Source organism: Eupeodes corollae, chromosome 1 (genome assembly GCF_945859685.1).
Source record: "Eupeodes corollae chromosome 1, idEupCoro1.1, whole genome shotgun sequence".
Lineage (NCBI taxonomy): Eukaryota > Metazoa > Arthropoda > Insecta > Diptera > Syrphidae > Eupeodes > Eupeodes corollae.
This window is the reverse complement of record NC_079147.1, coordinates 73,585,949-73,608,078: the sequence shown is the minus strand read 5'-3', so window position 1 is coordinate 73,608,078 and position 22,130 is coordinate 73,585,949. Positions and strand designations below refer to the sequence as shown.

The following is a 22,130-nucleotide window of genomic DNA, read 5'->3' as shown; positions in this document are numbered from 1 at the left end:
ACAAGTATTTAGTTAAGTTTAGTTTATTCATCAAACAAAGTTACAATAGGTACTAAAGTGATTACTATAGATAATATAATAAATACAGTTTAAAATTGTAAACATTACCATCAGCAAAGTTATTTAGAATCAACAATAATTTTGAGTTAAATAAATATCTACTAACATTGAAATCAAGCATGTCTCAAACAGTATTTGTTTCTCTCAAACACCTGGATAATGGTTCATTGAAAGCATACACATTTCCTTGATGTGGAACATTAAAAAACGATTGGTTTCAAAGCAATCTCACACGAACTTTAATCCTAATTAGAACTAAAATTTGTGAACAATCAATATAATCTGCTACTATGTCACGAATGAACATAACCTCTGTGAATTTTCTACGAATGTTAAGAGGCAAAATACAAAGAAATTTACACCTCGTTTCTTAGGTAGTAAGATCTATGTCTCATTGAAGTCTTTTCATTACAACTCTCGTAAATCTTTTTTGGATATTCAGTTTAGACCTTACAAACGCAAAATATAAACACTTTAAGGTGTGTGGAAATGAAACATTGAACTACCTTTAGCAACTAAAAAATCTATATTCTTTACAAAGTCAAGTTTTTTGTCAAAAATTACACCAAGCTGTTTTTTAAAGGTTGTAACGGACAATGACATTTGGTTGATTTTATAGTTAAAATTAATTGGACAACGGTTTTGAGAAAACGTTAGGCTTTGGCATTTAGAAATGTTCAAATGTAAACAGTTCGCTAAAAACCAGTCCGATAAAAGATCAAGATCTTGTTGCAGAAGAAAACAATCATGTTCACATCTTATACAACGAAATACTTTTACATCATCTGCGCACATCAAGCACTTTGAATTTGAAAACATATCAGGAATTTCGTCTATAAACAATAAAAAAAAAGAAGAGGACCAAGATGACTTCCTTGAGGGACACCTGGCGTAACATATACCGGTGCAGAAATGATGTTACTATACGAATGTACTGAATACGATCCCTTAAGTATGAATTTAGTCATTTTAAAAAGTTTGAGGGAAAACCTACTTTATTTATTTTCATTAGTAAAGCATCATGACTGACTCTGTCAAAAGCTTTAGAAAAGTCAGTATAGACAACATCATACTGATAACCTTGCTCAAGTGCGTTCAAGACTAAATTACTAAAAATAGTGAAGTTAGTTGCAGTGGATCTCCCAGCTACAAAACCATGTTGGTATGGTGAAATCATTGCTTTAAGAGAAGGAGTTAATTTTTCATAGACTAACTTTTCAAAAAATTTGGAAATCTTAGCAATTTTACAAATTGGACGATAGTTTAAAACATCTTGTTTACCACCTGATTTGTAGATAAAAACGGCCATGCAAAATGAATGAGAAATTCCATTAATATCACTTCGCTTATCACCCTTAAGCTAAGACAACGCTAAGTCAATTTCAAAACAGGAAAAACTTAAACTGCCTATATTAATAAGAGTACTTGAAGAATTTATGTTTATAGCTTAGGTATATTAGGACAACTGTCTATAATGTAATGTCGTCATGGCGCATACGGTTGGGAATGCCATTTAATAGTTATTTTCTATTATTTATAAACCTCCAAAAACTTTTACAATTTGTTAAATCTTTCATTCAGGAAGAATATACGATAATATATGCAAGTCAAATTTTTTTGAGGAACTTATGTATGTTCGTAGGACTGAACCGGTTTCAATATTTTATAAACAAAATAAAACATTAATTTCAGAATTATCTTGTACTACACTCTTAAAGCATAACGAAAGATGATTAATATATTCCAAAAATACTATAAAAATGAAGCTGTTTTCTTAAAGAAGCAAAAGAAGTATAGGGCACATGATTTTTTATAATTTAACGTTATGGCCAAGAATAGAGTTTCAAGGGTTTGCCATAATGTTTCAAAAATTATTTTAAGTTAGTGAAAGCCACAGATTGTTCAGATAAATTCCAGATAAGGGTCCAACCTCTACCACTTTTTTAGCAATTGGGACCGTATATCAGCAATTGCATCCCAATTGCCATTAATAACACACCGAATATTTCTTTCAAAGCGTCAATGGTCTCGGGATTATCTGTAAAGACAAGCAACTTAACATAACCCGCGCTCACTGAAAGTTTAATTAAATAAATCGATTGTTTCATTGCGTCGCGTCACGTGAACTGAAATATTATTTTGGTATTCAATTTACGGGAATTATTGCTCAGGAAGTATTGCTCAGTAAGTCTATTTGCTATGGCGCAAAACTTTTGCTAGTTTCGTGTCATATCGGTTAAGTTAAAGTCGAAAAATTTTAGTTTCGTATCGGTATCAGTCTAGCATAACAGTCTCGTTTTGGTCTAGTTGTTTTGGAAGATTCAAAAGAATTATGATCTCGCCTCCTCTTTTTTCTGGGGTCGCTCCCAGGCCTTATTCATCACGAAATGTCAAACCAAATTGAGCATAAATCAAGTGACAGCTGTCAAAAATAAACAAATTTTTCTAGATTGAAAAGCACGCGAAAAAAACCACCCGTTAATTCCAATTTTTGAAGAAGTTAAGTTTTGATTAGTTTTTAACACCAAAGCACACTTTATTCATTCCTACAAAAGCCAAATATTAGACGTAAAATTATTCTCTAATCCTTTGCTGATGATAATAAGTTTCCTTAAATTGATTTTGCAGTTAAGGCTAAGTTAAAAGCATTCTTTAATTAGTAAAATTTTTGTTTATTATATTAGATCGATATTTATTTTACTAAAAAGCTTACGTAAAACCATGCTTCCAAAGTACTTGAGCAAATATGATACGAAATTTATATGCAAGTATTAAGAACATCAAGTCGCGCATGGTTCAACATTACTCATTACCATTTTGTATTGTATGATTCATAATTTATACAATTATTATTTGTTCGATTCAATGCATATAGGTTTTGTAATATTCTAATTTGTATCCATGAATCACAATTTAAATTAAAACAAATTAAACCTAGCATCAGTCATCGAAAATATACAATTGCTTTTATTTTAAATGTACAAATGAAGCACTTAACATACTTAAATCTATATTAGACAAATTTATAGTCTTGTAAGTTTTAGTGATGGTAAACTAGAAACGCCTCAACGCTCGCCCTTGGTGACCTGAATAACATGAGTATGTACTTTTAATTTGCTTATAAGGAAAGTTTTCAATTTCGAAAATGTATTAAAAAGCAATTAATTATTTGTTTGCTACATGCATGCAATGGTAATAAATCTGATTTTAAAGTGAGCACTTTTAAAGTCAATTCTCTGTAATTAGAATTTTAAATTGATAAATGTAGGCAGCAGTTATAAATCTACCTGGATTATTCAAAAACACGTCTTATAGTATTTTCGAGAAAATGTTGAAGATTTAAGGTTAAATTAAGAAGATCTTAAAGGCGGCGGCGCATATAGCCTTATATTTCTTCTATTTAAATCCATACTTTTAGTATTAAAATCACCATTTAGTCAAAAATTTAATAAATTCATATTTTTGGGTATAACATTTGAAAACCAAGTTTATGATTAAAATTTTGAAAAATGATTAAAAATTAATAATTTCTTTAACAACTCTCAAGATGTTTGTTTCTACAAAATGAACTGAAAACAACTTTCACGTTTATAAGCCAATTAGTTCTTATGTTATAGACCAAGCTACGTTTTTTCATCAAGATGGGAAAGAAAGGCTTGGACTATTTCTGTGGTAATTTTGTAAAGTCTTTTATTTTTGAACAAAGTCTTTTTTGTATTGTAAAACATTTCAAACAAGACCTTTTCATGAATAACCCCTTTTTCGCTTTTCGGAGTGCCTACGAATATTGAAAATGAACCTTAACCTTTTGATTGAACAACTTAAATGACATAAGACAAAACTCGCTACGTTCTCTTATCGATACAATCAGATTTCAGGGTGCGTTTTATTGACGTTTTATATCAAATTTCACATCAATAAAAGTCAAATTCTAAAACAGTTTTATTGGTGTTTTCATTTAATAGTAAACGGACATTTGTTATAATTTTTATTGATAACCTTATCCAAACGAAAGTTCAAGTTATTTATTCCGCTTCAGCATGTTTCATTCATAAATTTAATTGTAATTTTTTTTCTGAATAATATAAAATAAAAACAAGCAAATAATAATCATCAAAGGAGACGACCTTCAAACATAATTTTAACAAAAAAAAAACAAGATCAATCTTCATTGCGATTCATCTATTGATAATATTTTATAACAAAACCTACTTATTATCATTCCAAATCTATAGCAAATCTACTGATTACTGTTTCGAAATACAATAAAGATCTAAAAACGAGCAAATTTTGAACCTATATAAAGTTAACGTAGGTAATTGCCAAGTGACAAGCACAAATTAATATTTCATTCACCATGTGACATATTTCATTGTTCAAAAAAAAATATGTATAAAATGATAAGAAAATAAAAATTGCACAATAAATTCTTATATATGATAAGTTTGTTTTAAAACAAAAAATTATTTATAAGAAAAATAAATACATATGCATAGAATTTATCTAATTGATTTTTGATTGAGACAATAATATGTTCCCTATGTTTATATTCTTCTATTAAAATATGATACTTAATCCCTTGTCTGTATATAAATAGAAACCATAAATATTAGTTAATCAATATGTAATTAACAAATCAAATGTATATTAAATGAATCTAGTTAAAAGTGGAAAAAAAGAGAAATATCTATAATCGCTTACGAGCGCCATTTTAATTTATGAATACGAGCATAAATTATATTAAATTAAAAATGTATTAAATGGCATATGATTAAAGCGTTGACGTAAAAACATCATCAACGATGTTTTGGTAATAAACTTATTAACTATCTTAAAATATAAAGCAAACAAACAAAATGTGACACCAAATAATTAACTAATCAAATTAATAATTTAAGTGTCATTATATTAATTTTTATATATTTAACCTTTCATTAGGGTGGGTATATGCTTTTAAAAAAGTTTGCAATTTATTAAATAAATAAATAAATTAAACTTTCTGATTTAAGGAAAATAATAAAACTTTTGAAATATTTGAAAACCCTTCTTTTTCTATCTTCTACAAATTTTGTTGGGTGTGATAGTGAACAACAACGCATTTGGTTCAAAAATATCATCGCATTGTCATCAATAAAAACATAAAGGCGCAAACTTCCAAGATTCCAAACAACAACTTATAACACTAGAAAACGCGTGAGAAAATGAATAAGATGTTTCATTATAAATATCCATAACAAAGGGATATTGACATTTGAGACAACTCATAACTAAAAATCGAAATATACAAGTTTCAACAGTGCATTAAATTTTTTTTAAATTCACTACAAAAAGCGGTAACAAATTTGCAGTCACACAATCGCACAGTGGTTTCTCCCATAGGCCAAAAGTCAAAACTAATTTTTTTAATGCAATAATTATCTATGAAAACGGGAAAATAATGTTGCAGTAAAGGTTCTCTCTAAAATAAGTTATTGGCAGTCAGTCGCGCACAAAGATCAGTGTTTTTCGTGGTTTTATAAAAAAAAACGTTAGTCTGAAAATACGACATTGCGATATACCCATTTTTCGTCTGTTGTTCAAAGTAAATTTTTGAAAAAGGTGATGTGAATATAAGAATAATGTATAATAATAGCTTTTTAATAATTTTCTTAAAAAATAATATGCCTGTAGTTAATGTTTTGACCCCTACTGAAAGTGGTGCACAATTTGATTTTTATATTTCGTGTTTTTTCTGAAGAGCTAAAAAATCAAATGTCCATAAAAACCTGCAATGGTTCTTGTAGAATAATTTTGTGTTATTTTTCTTCTTTTAGAATAAATATCATTTTTTTTGCTCAAATTTGCACAGGTCCTAAAATTTCGACCCGAAGTTAAACACTGTTTTCCACTTTTTGTAAGATTCTAGCAATATGATCATTGATACTTTTAACATAAAGGTCGCAGTGATGCCAAAATAAATGAAACATGGTCCATTTTCAAAGAAACTTATCAAATTGAAAGCTTAGACCCGAAGAAAAATAAGTCTTTTTTATAGAAGGTGGAAGAATTGTTAACGAAAAAAAATTTGTTTTTATCTAAAACTAGTATTTTGCTTGACTTCATCGAAGACTTTAGTTCTTCGGAGAAGGACAAAACAGAAACAAAAGTCACCATATAATCAACATAATAACATTTTTAGAAACCCCTCTCACACTAAGAGGAAACGAATAGCTAAAATAGTTGAAGTCGATGAAGACATTGCTTGTGCTTTGAAACATTACCAGTCTATGACAATCTCAAAGTAAGACAACTCAATACATATGATGTTTTAAAAATTTTGGTCGAAGCAAAATTGTCAAAACATCAATACCGAGTTATCAGGAACTTGGTAAACCAAAAAACTGAGGTTGATATTTTTCCAAGCTCTGCCAAGGTTCTTTAAGCGAAACAATAATGTTACCCAGAGCTGGATACAATCAACATTTTCCATACTGCCCAACGTATTTTAGAATCCCAACGGGATATTTTTGAAAATTCGGATATTAGTCACGGTAATAATTAAAAAATCTTACTAACCAGGTTTTGTGTTTTATTGTAAAACTTGTCTACTTTTTCTTTTGGGTGTTTGTGGTAAAATTTCTTATGTCTGTTACAGCCGATATAGATTCAGTTTCAATTCTAACAGTGTCTCTAGTCTCAATCTAATCACAGGAGGTAGATTAATATAGTTTACATTAAGATGTAAAGACAAAAATTTCATTGTGACCGAAAAAAGTAACTGCAGAGTTTAGCAGAACTAAGTAGGAATACATGCAGATGCAGAACCAGAAAAATAACTTTACTGGAACAATGATTACAGTAACTGACCGCTCTATAAATGTAAAACACATCCTCAAATTGACAATGGTTGACGGTAAAGTATGCAATGCCTTGTCACATACTTCTTCCCAACAGGTTTGTTATATTAGCGAAGCAAAGCCCAGTAACATGAATGATATTCAAAACTCTTTACAAAGAATCATAAACGAAGAATTTATAGATTTCGGCAAATCTCCACTGCATGTGTGGATAAGATTCTTTGAATTCTTCATTCATCTAGGAATAATGAGTAACTTCTTTTGGACGCCAAAAAAAACGAATACAAGCAGACTTTAAAACTATTGGATTGATAGTTGACAAACCAAAACAAGGTGGTGGAAATTCAAACTGCTCGTAGATTTTTTGTATACCCTTCTTTATCGTCTCAGATAACTAGCGTTAAGCAACTATACTTAAAAGATTTGCTCTAATTTTGATAACTTCGACAAGTTGTTTTGCAAATAATGTAGAATCCTTCCAAATATATGCGCAAAGTACAGCTCGTGAAATTGTAGAATTATATCCTTGGTACCCATTGCCAGCTTCGGTACACAAAGTCCTTATTCACGGAGGACAAACTGTGAAACATGCTATATTGCCTAAAGGACAATTTACTGAAGAGGCAGCAGAGGCGAAAAACAAAGACGTTCAATTCTTACGGTTGAAAAATACTAAATATTGAACACACTACTTCTAACGTCAGACCCTTTGCTTTTTAACGAAAGAAATTTAAAAAAAAAACAAAAGTCGACATTGTCTCAGGATATTTTGAATTTATTGCTTTAATACTAAAAAATAAACAAACGATACTATAAAATCATTAATAAAATTAAATAATATTTTAAATAAATCGCTAGTTTTATTTTCTATCATTTAAAATTAGTTTTTGAGTTTTGACCGCCCTTCCTACACAAACGAAACCACTGTGAGTCGTGATTATAAATGTTAGCGATATGAAGAATCGGAACCGTAAACATGGCTAAAGAAAATTTAGAATATTGGTGCTGTAGCCCGTATATCACTGAAAAAAAAAAACAGATTTCGCATCCCGACGATATTACACTGTTAAAGACTTAAGTGTTAACTGCAGTAACGATGTATTTTCGCTGATTAGGCTCTTAAAACTCATCAAAACTATCCGGATTTTCAATTGTCAAATTGTGGACTGATGACCTGATTGGATCTTGGAAAACGTGTCGGGTGTCAAAAGCTGTTTACTGAAAGCATTTTATTTAAAAGGGTGATCAAAACTTTCAGACTTTTGTTTTTGGGTCAAATAAAAGATATGGTCTTTGCCAATAGTGCACATTCCGTTCAAGACCTTAAAGATAAAGTTCATAAAGCTATTCAGGACATACAAGATACAACCTCGAAGGTGTGAATTGGACAAAGTTGAAGTGGCCATTCAGCTGATATGGTTTTCCATTGTTAATGGCATAATTCACTCTTTACAATCTTGTAAACATCCATTGATTTTACAACATCCAGTGTACAAAAATTCAATATCAAATTTAAACCTCGGAATTGAAAATGTTTGTATAGGGTCCACCAAATAACTTCTTTTGTTTTGAAAATGCTATGAAAACATCGGCCACTTCTTGCTCATTTTCGAGAAAAAATGATCCAATTATGCTTCTGGACCAAAATCCGCACCAAACACTGAATCGTTTTGGGTGTATCGGCTTTTCAATGTATGCGGGCGGGTTTCCTGTGCCTCAAATGCGACAATTTTGCATGTTTACATATGAGCTTTATCTGAAAAGATGATTTTTTTGCAAAATCGGCATCTTCTCAAAGCGTTATTCAAGCGTATACACAAATATATTCGTTCAGCGGAAGGATAAAACTAATTATCTGTGAAATCAGACATGAGCTAAGTGTTACCATTCACGAAATAAGCACTAGTTGGAAAAAAGGTTAGATGGCACATTGATTGCTTCCCGTTCCTACCTGTCTGTTGATATTTCTTAAGTTTTGTTTTATGTTCAGGATACTTGAAACAATTTTTTTAGTTCTTTTTGTAAGTTTTTTTGCAAAGAAAGGTTTAAATTCGATTTTTCAAAATAAACAAATAGAAGTGAAAAACAAAATTTTTCATATGATTAAATAAGTTTGGTTCCAATATCTGCTTTTTTTGGTTAGGATTAAACCTGCATTCATTATCGAGGTATTCGAGTGGAAATCAATTTTTAACGACTCTTATTAGTTTTTGTAAGGTTTTAATTCTTTTTGAGAAAACTACCACTTCGATTTTTCTAAAATTTGAACAAGTTGTGAAAAAAGTTATTTTTCGAAGCAGACAAGTATTTTTAAGCTAGCATCTAGTTTAAGCAGATAACAAATATTTTTTCAGCATTTTTCAGTATTTTTAACTTTCAATAGGAAGATATTATAATCCAATTTGTCGAATTAAAAATTTGACATTTCTCGGTATGTCAAAGTCCTTTTGATTCTTAACCAAAGATTTTTAGAGAAATATCTGTGTGCGCGTGTGAACGCATACGTTCATTCAAGCATTCCAAATTCTCGATTAGTGGTTAAAAAAAGAATCCCTATATTTAACAGTTCGTCCGAAATTGAGCTCGAGGGTAAACTGATGAGCATTCCTGGAAGTGCGAGTATTACGGCTGAATTGTTTGAGAGGGAAAATGCACCTGGCTAATTCGACAGAACAATGCTTGTAAAAGTATCTGTAAAACAACGAAAGGCATGAAACGTTTCGGTTATAGTTCTATCGCCTATCTTTTCCTAAGCCCTTTTTTGTACCCTATTTAAGAGGATCAAACTTGTTTTCGGGGCTCCTGATCAAATATGCGAGTTATATTAATTTTTGGACATATGAAAGCTTTGTAAATTAGCGCCAGATCAGAAGGGTTAAAAAATTTCTTGCACCGTCAGAGAAATCCTAAGCACCTTGCAGCTTTTTTGGCAATATCAAATACGTGATCATTCCATAAAAGGTACATACCGAGTACTGACAGTTGATTAGTCTACTGAATGGAAGTGAAACTCATGGATAGTAGCATCAGAAGTATGTTACGCTTTAACTACAGGAGACAGCATTTAATTCTTCACGGTTTTTGATCCCCATTGCTGTCAAGATCAGAATTTAATAAGCTTATCAAACGCTGCCGTTGAAGTTCCACATCCTAAGGACAAGGATGTGAATCTAGAAACAAATACGAAAAGTTGAGGGTACTGTCCTCGGCAAAACAGTTTAATGGATTAGAAGTGGATGACAAAAGATCGTTTATGAAAATAAGGAGAGACAAAACGTAGCTCTGGGGGACACCAGCATTTTAGACTTGAAACCATCCAATACAACTTGAATTGACCGGTAAGAAATGTAATTACTAATCCAACGAAGAAGAGATTCATCAATACCAAAGGCACGCATTTGCGATAAGAGAGCTTGGTGCCAAACTCTATTAAATTCTTTTGTTTTGTAATTGTTTGCAACGAAATTGAAATCTTGTAAAATTTGTATAAAAATCGAATTGACATTTTTTGTTCGTAATATAAAAACTTTAAAAAAAACATTACTTAAAGCAAAACGTCTTGATTTCCGACTTAAATATCTTTTCAAAAATTAAAAAAATATTGACAATAAAGCCACTTTTTAGCAATTTACTAAGTTTAAAAGATGATTTAGGTACCTAAATATTAATGTGTGTTAAATATTTGCTAAAGTTACAACCAAAGAATGACTACTGTAATTTTCAGCAATTTGCTAAACTATTTGACATCTGTACAACTATTGTTATAAGAGCAATGAATCGAACGGTCGAGTCTGTTGTAATTCCAATTAGAAGGTCCGTTAAAGCGTATTTGCTTTGCCTGATTTTACGGTAACTTTCACATTTTAGACCCTGTTTGGACTATCGTCTTTTAAAAAAGGGACTTAGCAATTGACTAGATAGCAAAATGAAAAGAAAGTTTTGAAATATTGGAGTCACTAAGTAAATTTGCTAAATATTATTTATTAATAAATGTCAATACAATTTTTTCAAGAATCCAACAGTTTTTTAAAATTAATTAAAATAAAATAGTGCCCAAAATTGGTAAAAGTTGAGACAAGATTGTCAATATCTTGTGAATAAAGAAGATATTGATTGGCTTCAAAATGATTCCATTCTGTAATAAATTTTATCAAAAAAATCCAATTTCTATTTCAGAAATGCTACTAAAATTGGTACAAATTCGTTTTCGACTAAAAATCTCGTTAATAATAATGAATTTTGAAATCAACCAATTTATAATAATATGTAAAATATTGTCGGACATTTTTTAGTTTTAGTTTTTTATTAGTTTTTTAAAAAAATTAGACTGAAAACTTTTTTCACAAAACACGAAATCCTACAAAAACAACAAGAAACTCATAACAAAAAATTACTTTTAATTATTTATCTCCAACAAAATCTTGTTACGAATATTTTGTATATATTTTTGGGTGGGAAGTTGTCAGTGTCAGTAGAATCTTAGCCTCTTTTCCAAATTTGGTATCACGTCAAACTCCTACCTCGGATCTATTCAAAACTTTAATTTCCAAGTTTGAACTGAATCCAATTTAGGTTGTTGATCCTAAGACAGACAATGGGACGAAATCACGGAACCCATTTCTTTCGACTTTTTTAAAGTCTTAACGCAATGAATTGGAATATATTTACGAATGCAATATTTGTCATTTAGTAAGAGTTGTAAGTATGAGTATTTCCACAAAGTCTTTTGACAACAGATCTCTAAAACGAAGTTCATCAAAAGCCCATTAATACCCTCATTCGTTCAAGGACTAATCAATTTACTTACTATTAAAAATTTTAATTAAATTTTTAATACTTATTGTTCATATTTAAAATGGTGTACTGTACATAAACATGTCTGAGTGCCGTATAACTCAGAAGTTATATGAGTTTAACTAATTAGAAAAGGTTATAGTAGGTACCTATTTTGTGATTTCAACTTAAGTAAATGTTAAAAGATAGTATGTTTCTAAATTCGTTTAAAAATTTCAATAATCATATTTTAAATTTAGTAATTTACTACAAAATGGCTTTAAAGTTTTGTGCCAATATTATCCATAGAAAAAACCAGAACAATTAACTGCGGAAACAGGTGATAAATATTCGAGTTCCTCACAAATAGCCAATAATTAATAACTCTTTTCTAGCTAATGTGTCAAAAACTTAATCGATTAATCGTACTAATGAAAATTATCTTCCATTTATTATTTTTCAAAAGAAATTATCTTCAGAATAATTTTGCATAGAATTAATTTTTAAATAAATTAAATATTCTCAAAAGCAAGGTAATTTTTATTATGTTCAAACAAAAAATACGGTAAACTTTTAAATTAAAAAGCAACTATTATAAAACACTTTTCCCATAAAATATAAATTACTCTCCTTAACGCTGTTTTCTCATTCAACCTTATAAGCTAATTAGTTAACCTATAAAATTAAGTACCTATAACTATTATTCTTATGTATACATTTTATTTATTATTATTATTTTTTCATTTGAATTGTTATCTTAAATATTGACAATCTCTTATTCAAATATCAAAGTTATGCATCACTGCTTGTTGTTTTTGTTATTGAATTACAAAAAAAATGTAACTTTTTAATTGATGTTTTGTTGGTCAGAAAAAAGAAAACTAATTTATAAATGACACCTTTAAATATGATTGTTTTGTTTCTTATAATTGGCAAATTATTCTCACTTGAACTTGTTTCGTGCACCGTCAAAACAAATTACAATTATAATCATTTAGATGAAGAACCCTGTACAGATAAAATAAATCTTAAAATTATACAATACGAATGAAGAAACAAGTGCATTGACCATAAGAATATGTAAACTCTGAAATAAAGTATATTCTTGTGATATATAAGATAAAATCAAGTTTGATTTAATTTAATAATTAATTTAGTCTTACCTCTGATATAAACAATATCGTTGTTTGTAATTGTTGCTGATGTGTTATTATTGAAATTATTTTCTCCAACGTGTAGTTTTTCCAAAACTTCTCCAAGAGCTGCTTTCAATTTCATTTTGAATAATTATAATTTATTTTTTTGTTTCGAATAAAAAAAATAAATCGATAAATAAATTCGCGAATCACAATCAGGATTATTTTTGACGTAGATTATATTTTTTGGTTTATATAAATATTTTCACTTAATTAAAACCGACAGAAAATAAAAATTATACTCAAAAATTCACAATGGTTGTTTGATGTTAAAAAATATGGCATTTATCTCTCTCTGTGACGACATGTTCCGTTGAGACAGTATTTTTTTAATCAATCTATCAATCATTTATCGACTTTTGATTTTTGTTCGTCTAGCTATAGTCGATCATTTAATCAATATAACAAAAACAAATCACATTATAAAACTGTAAGTTGTGGATAAGATAGTAAAACAAAAATTATTGTTTTATTTAAGACTACGTATAGGTTTCCCTAGGACAAAAGGTATATACAGTACCGAGCAAAAAAAATGCAACCGAAAAAGTATGGTACAATCTTTAGCAAGAACTAAGTTATTTTAAATTATAATACTTTGAAATTTAGCATAAAATGTTCAAATTAATTTTTTTCCTTAAACAGATTTGAATTTTACCCAATCTTACTCCATGAAAATAGTTATTGTAAAAAATGTTCCTAAACTTGGATCTTAAGCCAAGCAAAAAAAATGCAAATTCGTGGAAAATTTTAAAAATAACGGATTTATTCATCTTATTTGAAGAAATTTTGTACTTAAATATTTTAATATTTTGTTGCGAAACCTTTATTGGCAATAACGGCGCGTAACCTTTTAGGCATTGAGTCAATCAACGACACCAAATAGCTCGCAGGTATTTGTTCCCATTCAGTCCTTATTTGTTCCATCAACTCGGTACAATTTGAATGATTTCGCTTTCTTATCTCCCGATCTACACGATCCCATAAATTCTCTATGGGATTGAGGTCGGGAGATTGTGCTGGCCAGTTCAAAACATGAACCCTCTTCTCTTCTAAGAAGTTTCTTACCAAACGGCTGGTGTGTTTTGGGTTGTTGTCGTGTTGAAATAAGCTGTTTTCAGGCATATTCGTCAGCAAATGTGGAAGCATATGGTCTTCCAAAATGCCCTTATACATTTGGGCATTCATCCGGCCGCTTACTTGACAAATCGGGCCCACGCCTTGACGAGAAAATGAGCCTTTGAAAAAGCCCAACTACAAATTTGATTTCATAAATATTTAAAATTGCTTACCCCACACCATTACTGACCCTCCTCCATGTTTAATTGTCGGAACTTGATATCTAGGGCTGTACCTTTGTCCCGGGGGCCTTCGCACTTACCTAATGCCATCTGACGAGAACAAGTTGAACTTGCTCTCATCACTCCATAAAACTCTTGTCCATTGCTCACTTGTCCAATGCATATGGCGCTTTGCAAAATCTAGCCTTTTCTTTCTATTGATGGAACTGATGTATGGTTTTCTAGCTGGTCGTCTTGCATACAGTTTTGACTCCACTAATCGTCGCCTAACTGTTATCCCCTACGTTAACATCAAAATGTTCATTCATGTCCTGAGTAACTTCCACTGCAGTTTTAAAGGGATTAACTTTAACCTGCCTTATGATCTCACGATCTAATCTGGAAGTTGTTTTGCGTGGACGGCCACTTCCCACTTTGCGATTGATGTCCCCTTGTTCCCGATATCGGGATATAATACGCGATATTGTTGATGTTGCTACACAAAACTCCAAAGCGATATCCTGCATCAATCTTCCGTTGTTAGCAGCGTTAATTATTGCTTTTTTGCATCCAATCGATAGTTGCTTCTATTAATTGCATATTCTAATTAATTGAAACCAAAGAATAAATTTTATGTACCTAACTTCCTAGTCATATTTGCCATTTGCATTTTTTTTGCTCTCAGTAAAATTATGTTTTTCTAACTAAATGTAAATTTGACAACACTAGAGAGAGACCAATTACATATTGCTATTATAAACAGAATGCCTACACAATGAGTACACATATCCGAAACGGAAAAACAAAATTTTACCGTTACGAAAGATAAAGCAATAATAATTGATTTTGGTGTGACTGTTTGCATTTTTTTTGCTCGCTACTGTATATATAAAATAATGACTGATTTTACGGCTTTTATGATTTATCTTATCACACAAATAAAAACAAATCTCTAATGACGAGTACTTGAAAAAAAAAAAATACAGTAGTGTTCCAGTATAACAAATTAATTATAATTCAAAGTACATTCTTTGTATCGCATTTCGTTTCATTTTAATATACAATCAAACTTCTTTATAACGATCTTTCTTAAAAAGTAATTAAGTCTATAGCGAATTTTATTTTGGTCCCCTTTCCCTTAAGAAATATCCCGTACGAATTAGGTTCCTTACAACGAGATTTTGTACAGCGAAATACTCTTTAGAAGGAACTAAGTTTTGGGTCCAAAAGCAAAGTTGTTTATTTATAACAAAATGTAAGTTTTCAAAACTGAGATTTTTAATTGTTTTAACAAAACTGGGTTTGGTTCTTGTCATAGTTGGTTCTATGAAAACTCAGTTCCATTTTCAACGATAAGATCATTAATAATTGAGAACAAAAGAAACTTTAACAGAACCTTACCAAGTTATAATTATGCCATTTACATTTCACAATTATATTTTTTTGAAAATAAAAGAACACATCCAGTGATAAAAAAATTAAATTTTTATAAAATTTCTTTACAACGAACACATTTTTGTTTCCTTGAAGGTTCTCTATAAAGAAGTTTGAGTGTGTAACTGTATATATTTATTTAATAAAACATAATTCACTATTTTATATTTAAAAATTAATAAGTGAAACAGTTGTGTTATTATACTGGTATACCACTGTATATATTGTAAGTAAACTTGAAGCGATGATGTTGAATCAATCAAATTGGTGATTAAGTGAAAGTTTGCAATAATTCTAATCTCAGGTTAGAAACACAGCTGTTGGCCGTATACTTTGTATAAGGTTTTCGATAATATTTATTTAAAAAAGAAAAAATGGACTCTATACAAGTCGTATGAATGAATGAGTGACCTAAGGTTGAAGGTGTTTTATTTCTTTTATAAGTCCTTTTACGCGTACGATGTTTTACACCATTCCCCAACTATAACTCTATAGAAGTTTTCATATTTCTATAGCTTCCACATCATTCTGGGAGAAAAGGGTATTCCTGACAGATGAACCAGTGCACTTTTACACAGATGGTTCAAAAACAAATAAAGAGGTTGGTCTTAACGTCTTTAATTCTGCCTTCCAAATCATTGTAGCGTGCTCCAGGCGGAACTTTTGGCGATAAAAGAAGTCTTGTCCTAGCTGAAGGAAAACGTGACATCAACACTTGATATCCGTGGGTAGTTTGGCCGCTATCAAATGTCTGGACTCTGTCTCCACAAACTCTACAACAGTCGATCATCTGTAATGGAGATAGCACAACAGTTTAATATTCAGGAAATTGTGAGGCAGATGAATTAGCCAGATATAATGATACAGAACAACCCATTTTACCACGTTTGGCTAATGCTGGCACACCAATCGCTACATGTAAACTATTATAGCTAATGGAACCCCTTATGAAGAAGGCAAACATCAAGTGGAATAACATCAACCCGTGTCAAGTCACGAAAAAATATCTGGCCTCCAATAGATTTATAGCAGATCGCATATAAGCTTGATAATCGCTATCCGGCCACTGTATAACAGGAAAGCTCACAAATGACTTTTGTAGAAGCTGAATGCATGAGGAAGAAGAGAAAATAGTTCTTCACTTCCTCTGTAATGCACTGCTCTAGCTCAAACGCAAGACTTATCTAGGAGAATTATTCTATAAGGATCTAAACGATTTCAATCACATTAACAGAATAAGTCTTTCACGTTTCATAAGGGATTCAAACTGGTTTTATTGAGCTTAGAAGAAAGCCTTAAGATTCATATGCCATTACCAAGAGCCATTAAACTGGCCTAAGTGTGTTCTAATAAATCACGAACAGCCACTTTAACCTTACCTAACTTGGTGCACCAAATTCAGTCTTCAAACGATCCCAAACTAATTGCAGCTTTTACAATTTCTGTCTAATTTGGATAAATAAAAAGAGGCTGAGACGCGATCCACACTGATATCTTCAAATCCCGTCTGTCGATCTTGTCTTGCTTAAAAGATTGTAGGTTTTTGTGTTGGGTTAAAAAAGTTGTCAGTTGAATTATTCTTTAAAATTTAAAATTACCAACAATACTTTTCAATTTTTCATATAAACATATAATTTAGTTTGGAAATCTAGTTTTGTTAAATAGATTTTTAGTCGAAAACAATTTTTTACCAATTTTAGTAGCATTTCTTAAATTATTACAAATTGGTTGAATGAAATTAATTTGAAGGATATCAAGAACCAAACATAAATTTTTACCAAATTTGCGTACTATTTCTTGTAGATTATATTTTTTTATGAAAAAACGGATTATTGGATTTTTATAAAAATAAACTACTGAATATCGAAAACAATAATTTCTGTAAAACAAAAAGAGTTGGGTGAAAATATTTTTATTTTTAAAAACTTATTCAGTCGTAGGAAAATTTTTACCAAGTTTTGTTTTTTTGTTAGGTTTTAATTTTTTGTAAAAAACTGTCAATTAGATTTTTCTTAAAATTCAACTGATTGTTTACAACAAAATGTTTTAATAGATAAAAGAACTTTAGAGCCAATGTCTCAAAGGATTGAAAAGATATTAAAGTCGAAAATCAATTTTACCAACTTTTATTAATTTTTTTGTTTAGGTTTTTATTTTTTTGTAAAAAAAACGGTCAATTCGATTTTTCTGAAAATTTAATTGAGTGTTAAAAACAATATATTTTATAAATAAAAATTAGTTGCAAGCCATATTCTCAAATTTTTGAAAAGATATTTGAGTCGAAAATCAATTTTTACCAACTTTTGTTAAACTTTCTTATAAGTTTTTTTTTTTTTGTTAAAAACCGTCAAGTAGATTTTTAAAAAATTTTACTGAATGTTGACAATAATATGTTTCAAAACATAAATATAGTTTAGAGCCAATATCTCAAAGTTTTTAAAAGATATTTGAGTCGAAAATTAATTTTTCCCAACTTTGAGTAATGTTTTTTTTAGGTTTATATTTTTTATCAAAAAAGCTGTCAATTTGATTGTTCTCAAAATTTTACCAGACGTTAAAAACGTTTTTTTTTTCGTTGCACAAAATTGTTTTAGAGATGAAATCATATTCGAGGTGACAAATTTTTTGTTTCAGTTTATTTGATTTATAAAAAAAAACATTAATTTGATTTTTTTTTTTCAAAAATATACTGGTTTGCAATTTGTTACAATATATGATATAAAATTCAATTCAAGTCTCGAGCGTAATTGGTACGTGAGATATTTAGGGTTTACCAAAATTGTCGTAAAAGTGGTAAAAAAAACCACCCACGCAATTTTCTTGAGAACCCTTTCTGCATTTTTCTGCATTATTATCTTTATAACAAAATTTATTTTAAGTCGACATCTCTATTGGTTTTTGAGCTATGGGACGAAAAAAACGTCGCGAACGTACGGACGTACAAACGTACGTACACACGCACGCACAGACATCTTTCTAAAAATCTTTTAATTCGACTGTAGGAACCTTGAAACGTCGAGAAATGTCAATATGTTTTAATTCGACAAATCGGATACATTACAATAACTTCTTATGGAAAGTTAATATGTAAGTCTGTCATTTGACCTTCCTAATCATTGTGGCGTGTTATGACAAAAACTTTTGGAGATAAAAGAAGTCTAGGCCTAGTTTAATGAAAACGTTATATCTTTATCTAATATCCATTTTTTCTCAGATAGTCAGGTAACTATCAAATCTATATGGACTCTGTCTTTACCAACTCTATAACACTCTATAATTGTAGATCATTTGGCATACAAATTGCTACATGTAAATTATTGGTGCATGACGCTGTGAGGAAGGCAAACATCAGGCGGAATAAAATGACCTCTTGTCAGGCCACGAAAAACATCAATCTCTACATGGATTGCATATAAGCTCGATAATTGTCATAACAAGATAAGTGTCATAACTGCACGCTGTCTAATAGGAATGCACTCCTCACGGCTAGGCGTATCTTTAATTGACTTTTGCTGAAGCTGTATGGGTGAGGAAGAGGAGAAAACAGTCCTTCATCTCTTATGTACACGACCTCCTCTAGCTCAAAAACACAGGAAGCACCTAGGAGTCTTCTTCTGTGGCTATCTAAACGATCTCAATCATGTTATGACAATCAGCATATCACGTTTCGTAAGGGACTGTAACTGGTTTCATTGAGCTTAGAAGAAAGCCTTAAGATTCATGTTGTATCACAATTGGCCATTAAACTGTCCTAAATGTGTCCTTATCAATGATGGACAGCCACTTTAATCTTACCTAAACTAACCATGTGAACAAAATTTAGTCACCAAAAGTTCCTAAACAAATTGTAGCTGTCACAATTTCAGTCCAATTTGAATTAAATATAAATCAAATAATTTTAAAGAAAAAGTTTAAATTCAAGATAAGTTTTGAAAAATCTAAATATTGCCACAAAAAACACTAACAAAAATGTGTAATGTGTGTATTCAGTTTTGAAAGTTCTACAAGAAAATAAATACTTTTAAACAAGGCAAGAAATTTTTATTTTAAAAACTAGGAACAGTTTTGAAATTTGAACAGAACAAAATTGTTCGTTTAAATGTTTTTAACACTTATTTAAAAGTAAACTTAGTTTACATTGGTAACCAATTTGTTAGGAGGGGTGAGAGGTGAAGTGCAGTTTTATCAAAATTATTCGAAAATTTTTGATTTTTGTAGGAACATATAGCAGCTTACGTTAGTGTATATCAAATATGTAGACACATTTTTCGTACCAAAAACATTAGTTAAATTTGATTGTATTTTAATTGCATTATGTTTGAAAAAATATTTCTAACTAAAATATACAAAAAAAGGAAAATATTACTATCAATGGAATAAACGATTTGTATTTAATTTTGTTCGTAACTTTCGAGAAATGTATTGTTTCAAAAATTGTGTAAGACAACTTGTAGCTTGCAGGCACTACAATTGTCTACCATTTTAAGCTATAGCAGTCGAAAGCTAATATTTTTGTCAAATTAGTGGTAAGAAGACTTGAACAGGATCTCTATCTCTCACCAAACTTTTAATCGGTTGAATCGTTTTCAAAACTTAATCTATACGTGAAAAAATATAACAAACTGAGCCAAATATTGCCAATCAGTTTATCTTGAAGCTTTAATTTGGACGTTATATCAAGTTTAGAAAATCTTTCTTCAACAGCTTTTCAAAATGTATGAAATAATCTTTCAAACCCTTTTTTGTCAATATAATTTTAATATTCAATTCTTCAAGAGTTTATTATCATCGAATGGATCCTTTGATTTTTATTTAAAATCAATATTTATTTTCTTTTCTTTAAAGTATTCCCTAACAATTTATAGTCTCAAACAATTATTTTCATCTTCTCAGTAACTCAAAGCTTGTTTTAGTTATTTCTTCTATAATCCTTTTAAGGATAAAAATACATGGACGTCATTTTAGATGTAGTAAGAATTTAAGTAAAAAATGTATCCTAAAATCATTTAAAATTGGAAAAGTCATCTTTTACGCTTAAAAATTTCGAAATTGATTAAGATTTTGCATATTTTTAATCAAGTTAAAATTGTTTCCTATTTTTTGCATTTAATAGAGTCAACAGATAATAATTATTTTAATTTATCAAAGAAAAATATGCTATAAAATATTTAATTTTTCTATTTTTATTCTTGTGCTTTCAAACATAAACATCAATGCTTTAATTATTAAATTATGACATTTCCTTGCAAATTTCGCTATGACATTATATCCTATTGTCTGCTCCTTTTTATATATTTTACTTTTTTTAATCAAACGTTAATGGCTCAATCAATTTTAAATTAAATTTCGTAAGCTCTTTAAGAACAAAGTACATTGCCTATATGAATATTTCACAAAAAATCAATTTCTTTCATACGCGAGTACTTATGATTTTTCTTATCTATATACCATTTTATTTTATATTAATAAATGAATATACCTTACATCTTCAATGCTAATAGCCATTTAATTGCCTTTAATGATAAGACCAAGTACGTGCTTGATTTTAAAGCCTTCATAAAAATAAAATATAAATGCCTTGGTCTGGCTAATTTTTGCCTCATGTTCGGTCACAATCATTTTATAAGGAGATACAACTAAATAAAAGATTTTACCTATAAGATTTTTTAACTTTGACGGATGATTAAGGGAACATCGTTGAAGCTTCATCGGTCTGCTAAAAGCTACTGCATGCTTTATAGAAAGACCATTTTTAAATATTTTATTAATGTTATAAAGCTGATATTCAAACATTTTTGACACTTGTGAGTAAATAAAGTGTTACTTGTCAAATTTTGACAGTACGCTATTGTGACTTAAATCAAAATATCAATATTTAGATAAATAGAACTTGGAAAATGTTTACAGGAAGCTATTGTGATTCAATCAAAAGATCAGTATGAGTGGATAGTTCAAAATATGCACGGTCTTTTAATTGTCATTTCTGTCAAGTAGGCTGCTCATGGGACATCATAAAAATATCATTTACTGATTTATATTTCAATTAAATTTTCTATTAAAAATATTAGATTTATGTGTACATTGATAAAAGAATTCATTTTTGATGCATTTATTTATGGTATCATTGAAATTTTATGAGAGTTTGAAATTCATTGAAATTATAAATAACATGAAGTCAAAAGAAAAATTCCTAAAACGCTTATCTTAATACAATGTGTCTTATATTTTTAAAAGTTTTGAGTATAAAAAGCCAAAGTCACATAAGATACCCTTTTCATAGAAAATCAAAGTCTAAAATCCGCACGCCATGCGCTTATCATTTGAAGATCACCTAGTTACTCCAGTCGTTGTCGTTGTTCGTTATGATAATCTTAAATGGATACCCCTTGATATAACCCCCTTATAAACTACTTCAGTTACTGATCTGATCATGAACCATGATAAAATAATTGTGTTTTTTTATTTTTTATTTTTTTGCATGCACTGATGTATCAGGTCGCACGAACTTGTCTTGAGAATGACTTGCTTTTGCGTTACTTTGCTATAAAGAATTT

General features: G+C 29.8%; 1 protein-coding gene across 6 annotated transcripts in view; it reads right to left on the bottom strand.

Moving 5' to 3' along the window:
- Positions 1-22,130, bottom strand: part of LOC129942950 (probable serine/threonine-protein kinase fhkB) — a 430,564-nt gene that overhangs the window by 177,404 nt on the left and 231,030 nt on the right. For 2 of the 6 annotated variants that reach the window (XM_056052118.1, XM_056052151.1), the window contains exon 2: positions 12,833-13,293. The exons of 2 other annotated variants lie outside the window; for them this stretch is intronic. In XM_056052118.1, the coding sequence (XP_055908093.1) occupies positions 12,833-12,947 (115 nt within the window). In that variant the 5' untranslated portion in view covers positions 12,948-13,293. Of the gene's footprint in view, positions 1-12,832; positions 13,305-22,130 lie in introns of those variants that run through there. 2 more of the 6 variants (XM_056052138.1, XM_056052129.1) reach the window with 2 other exon arrangements.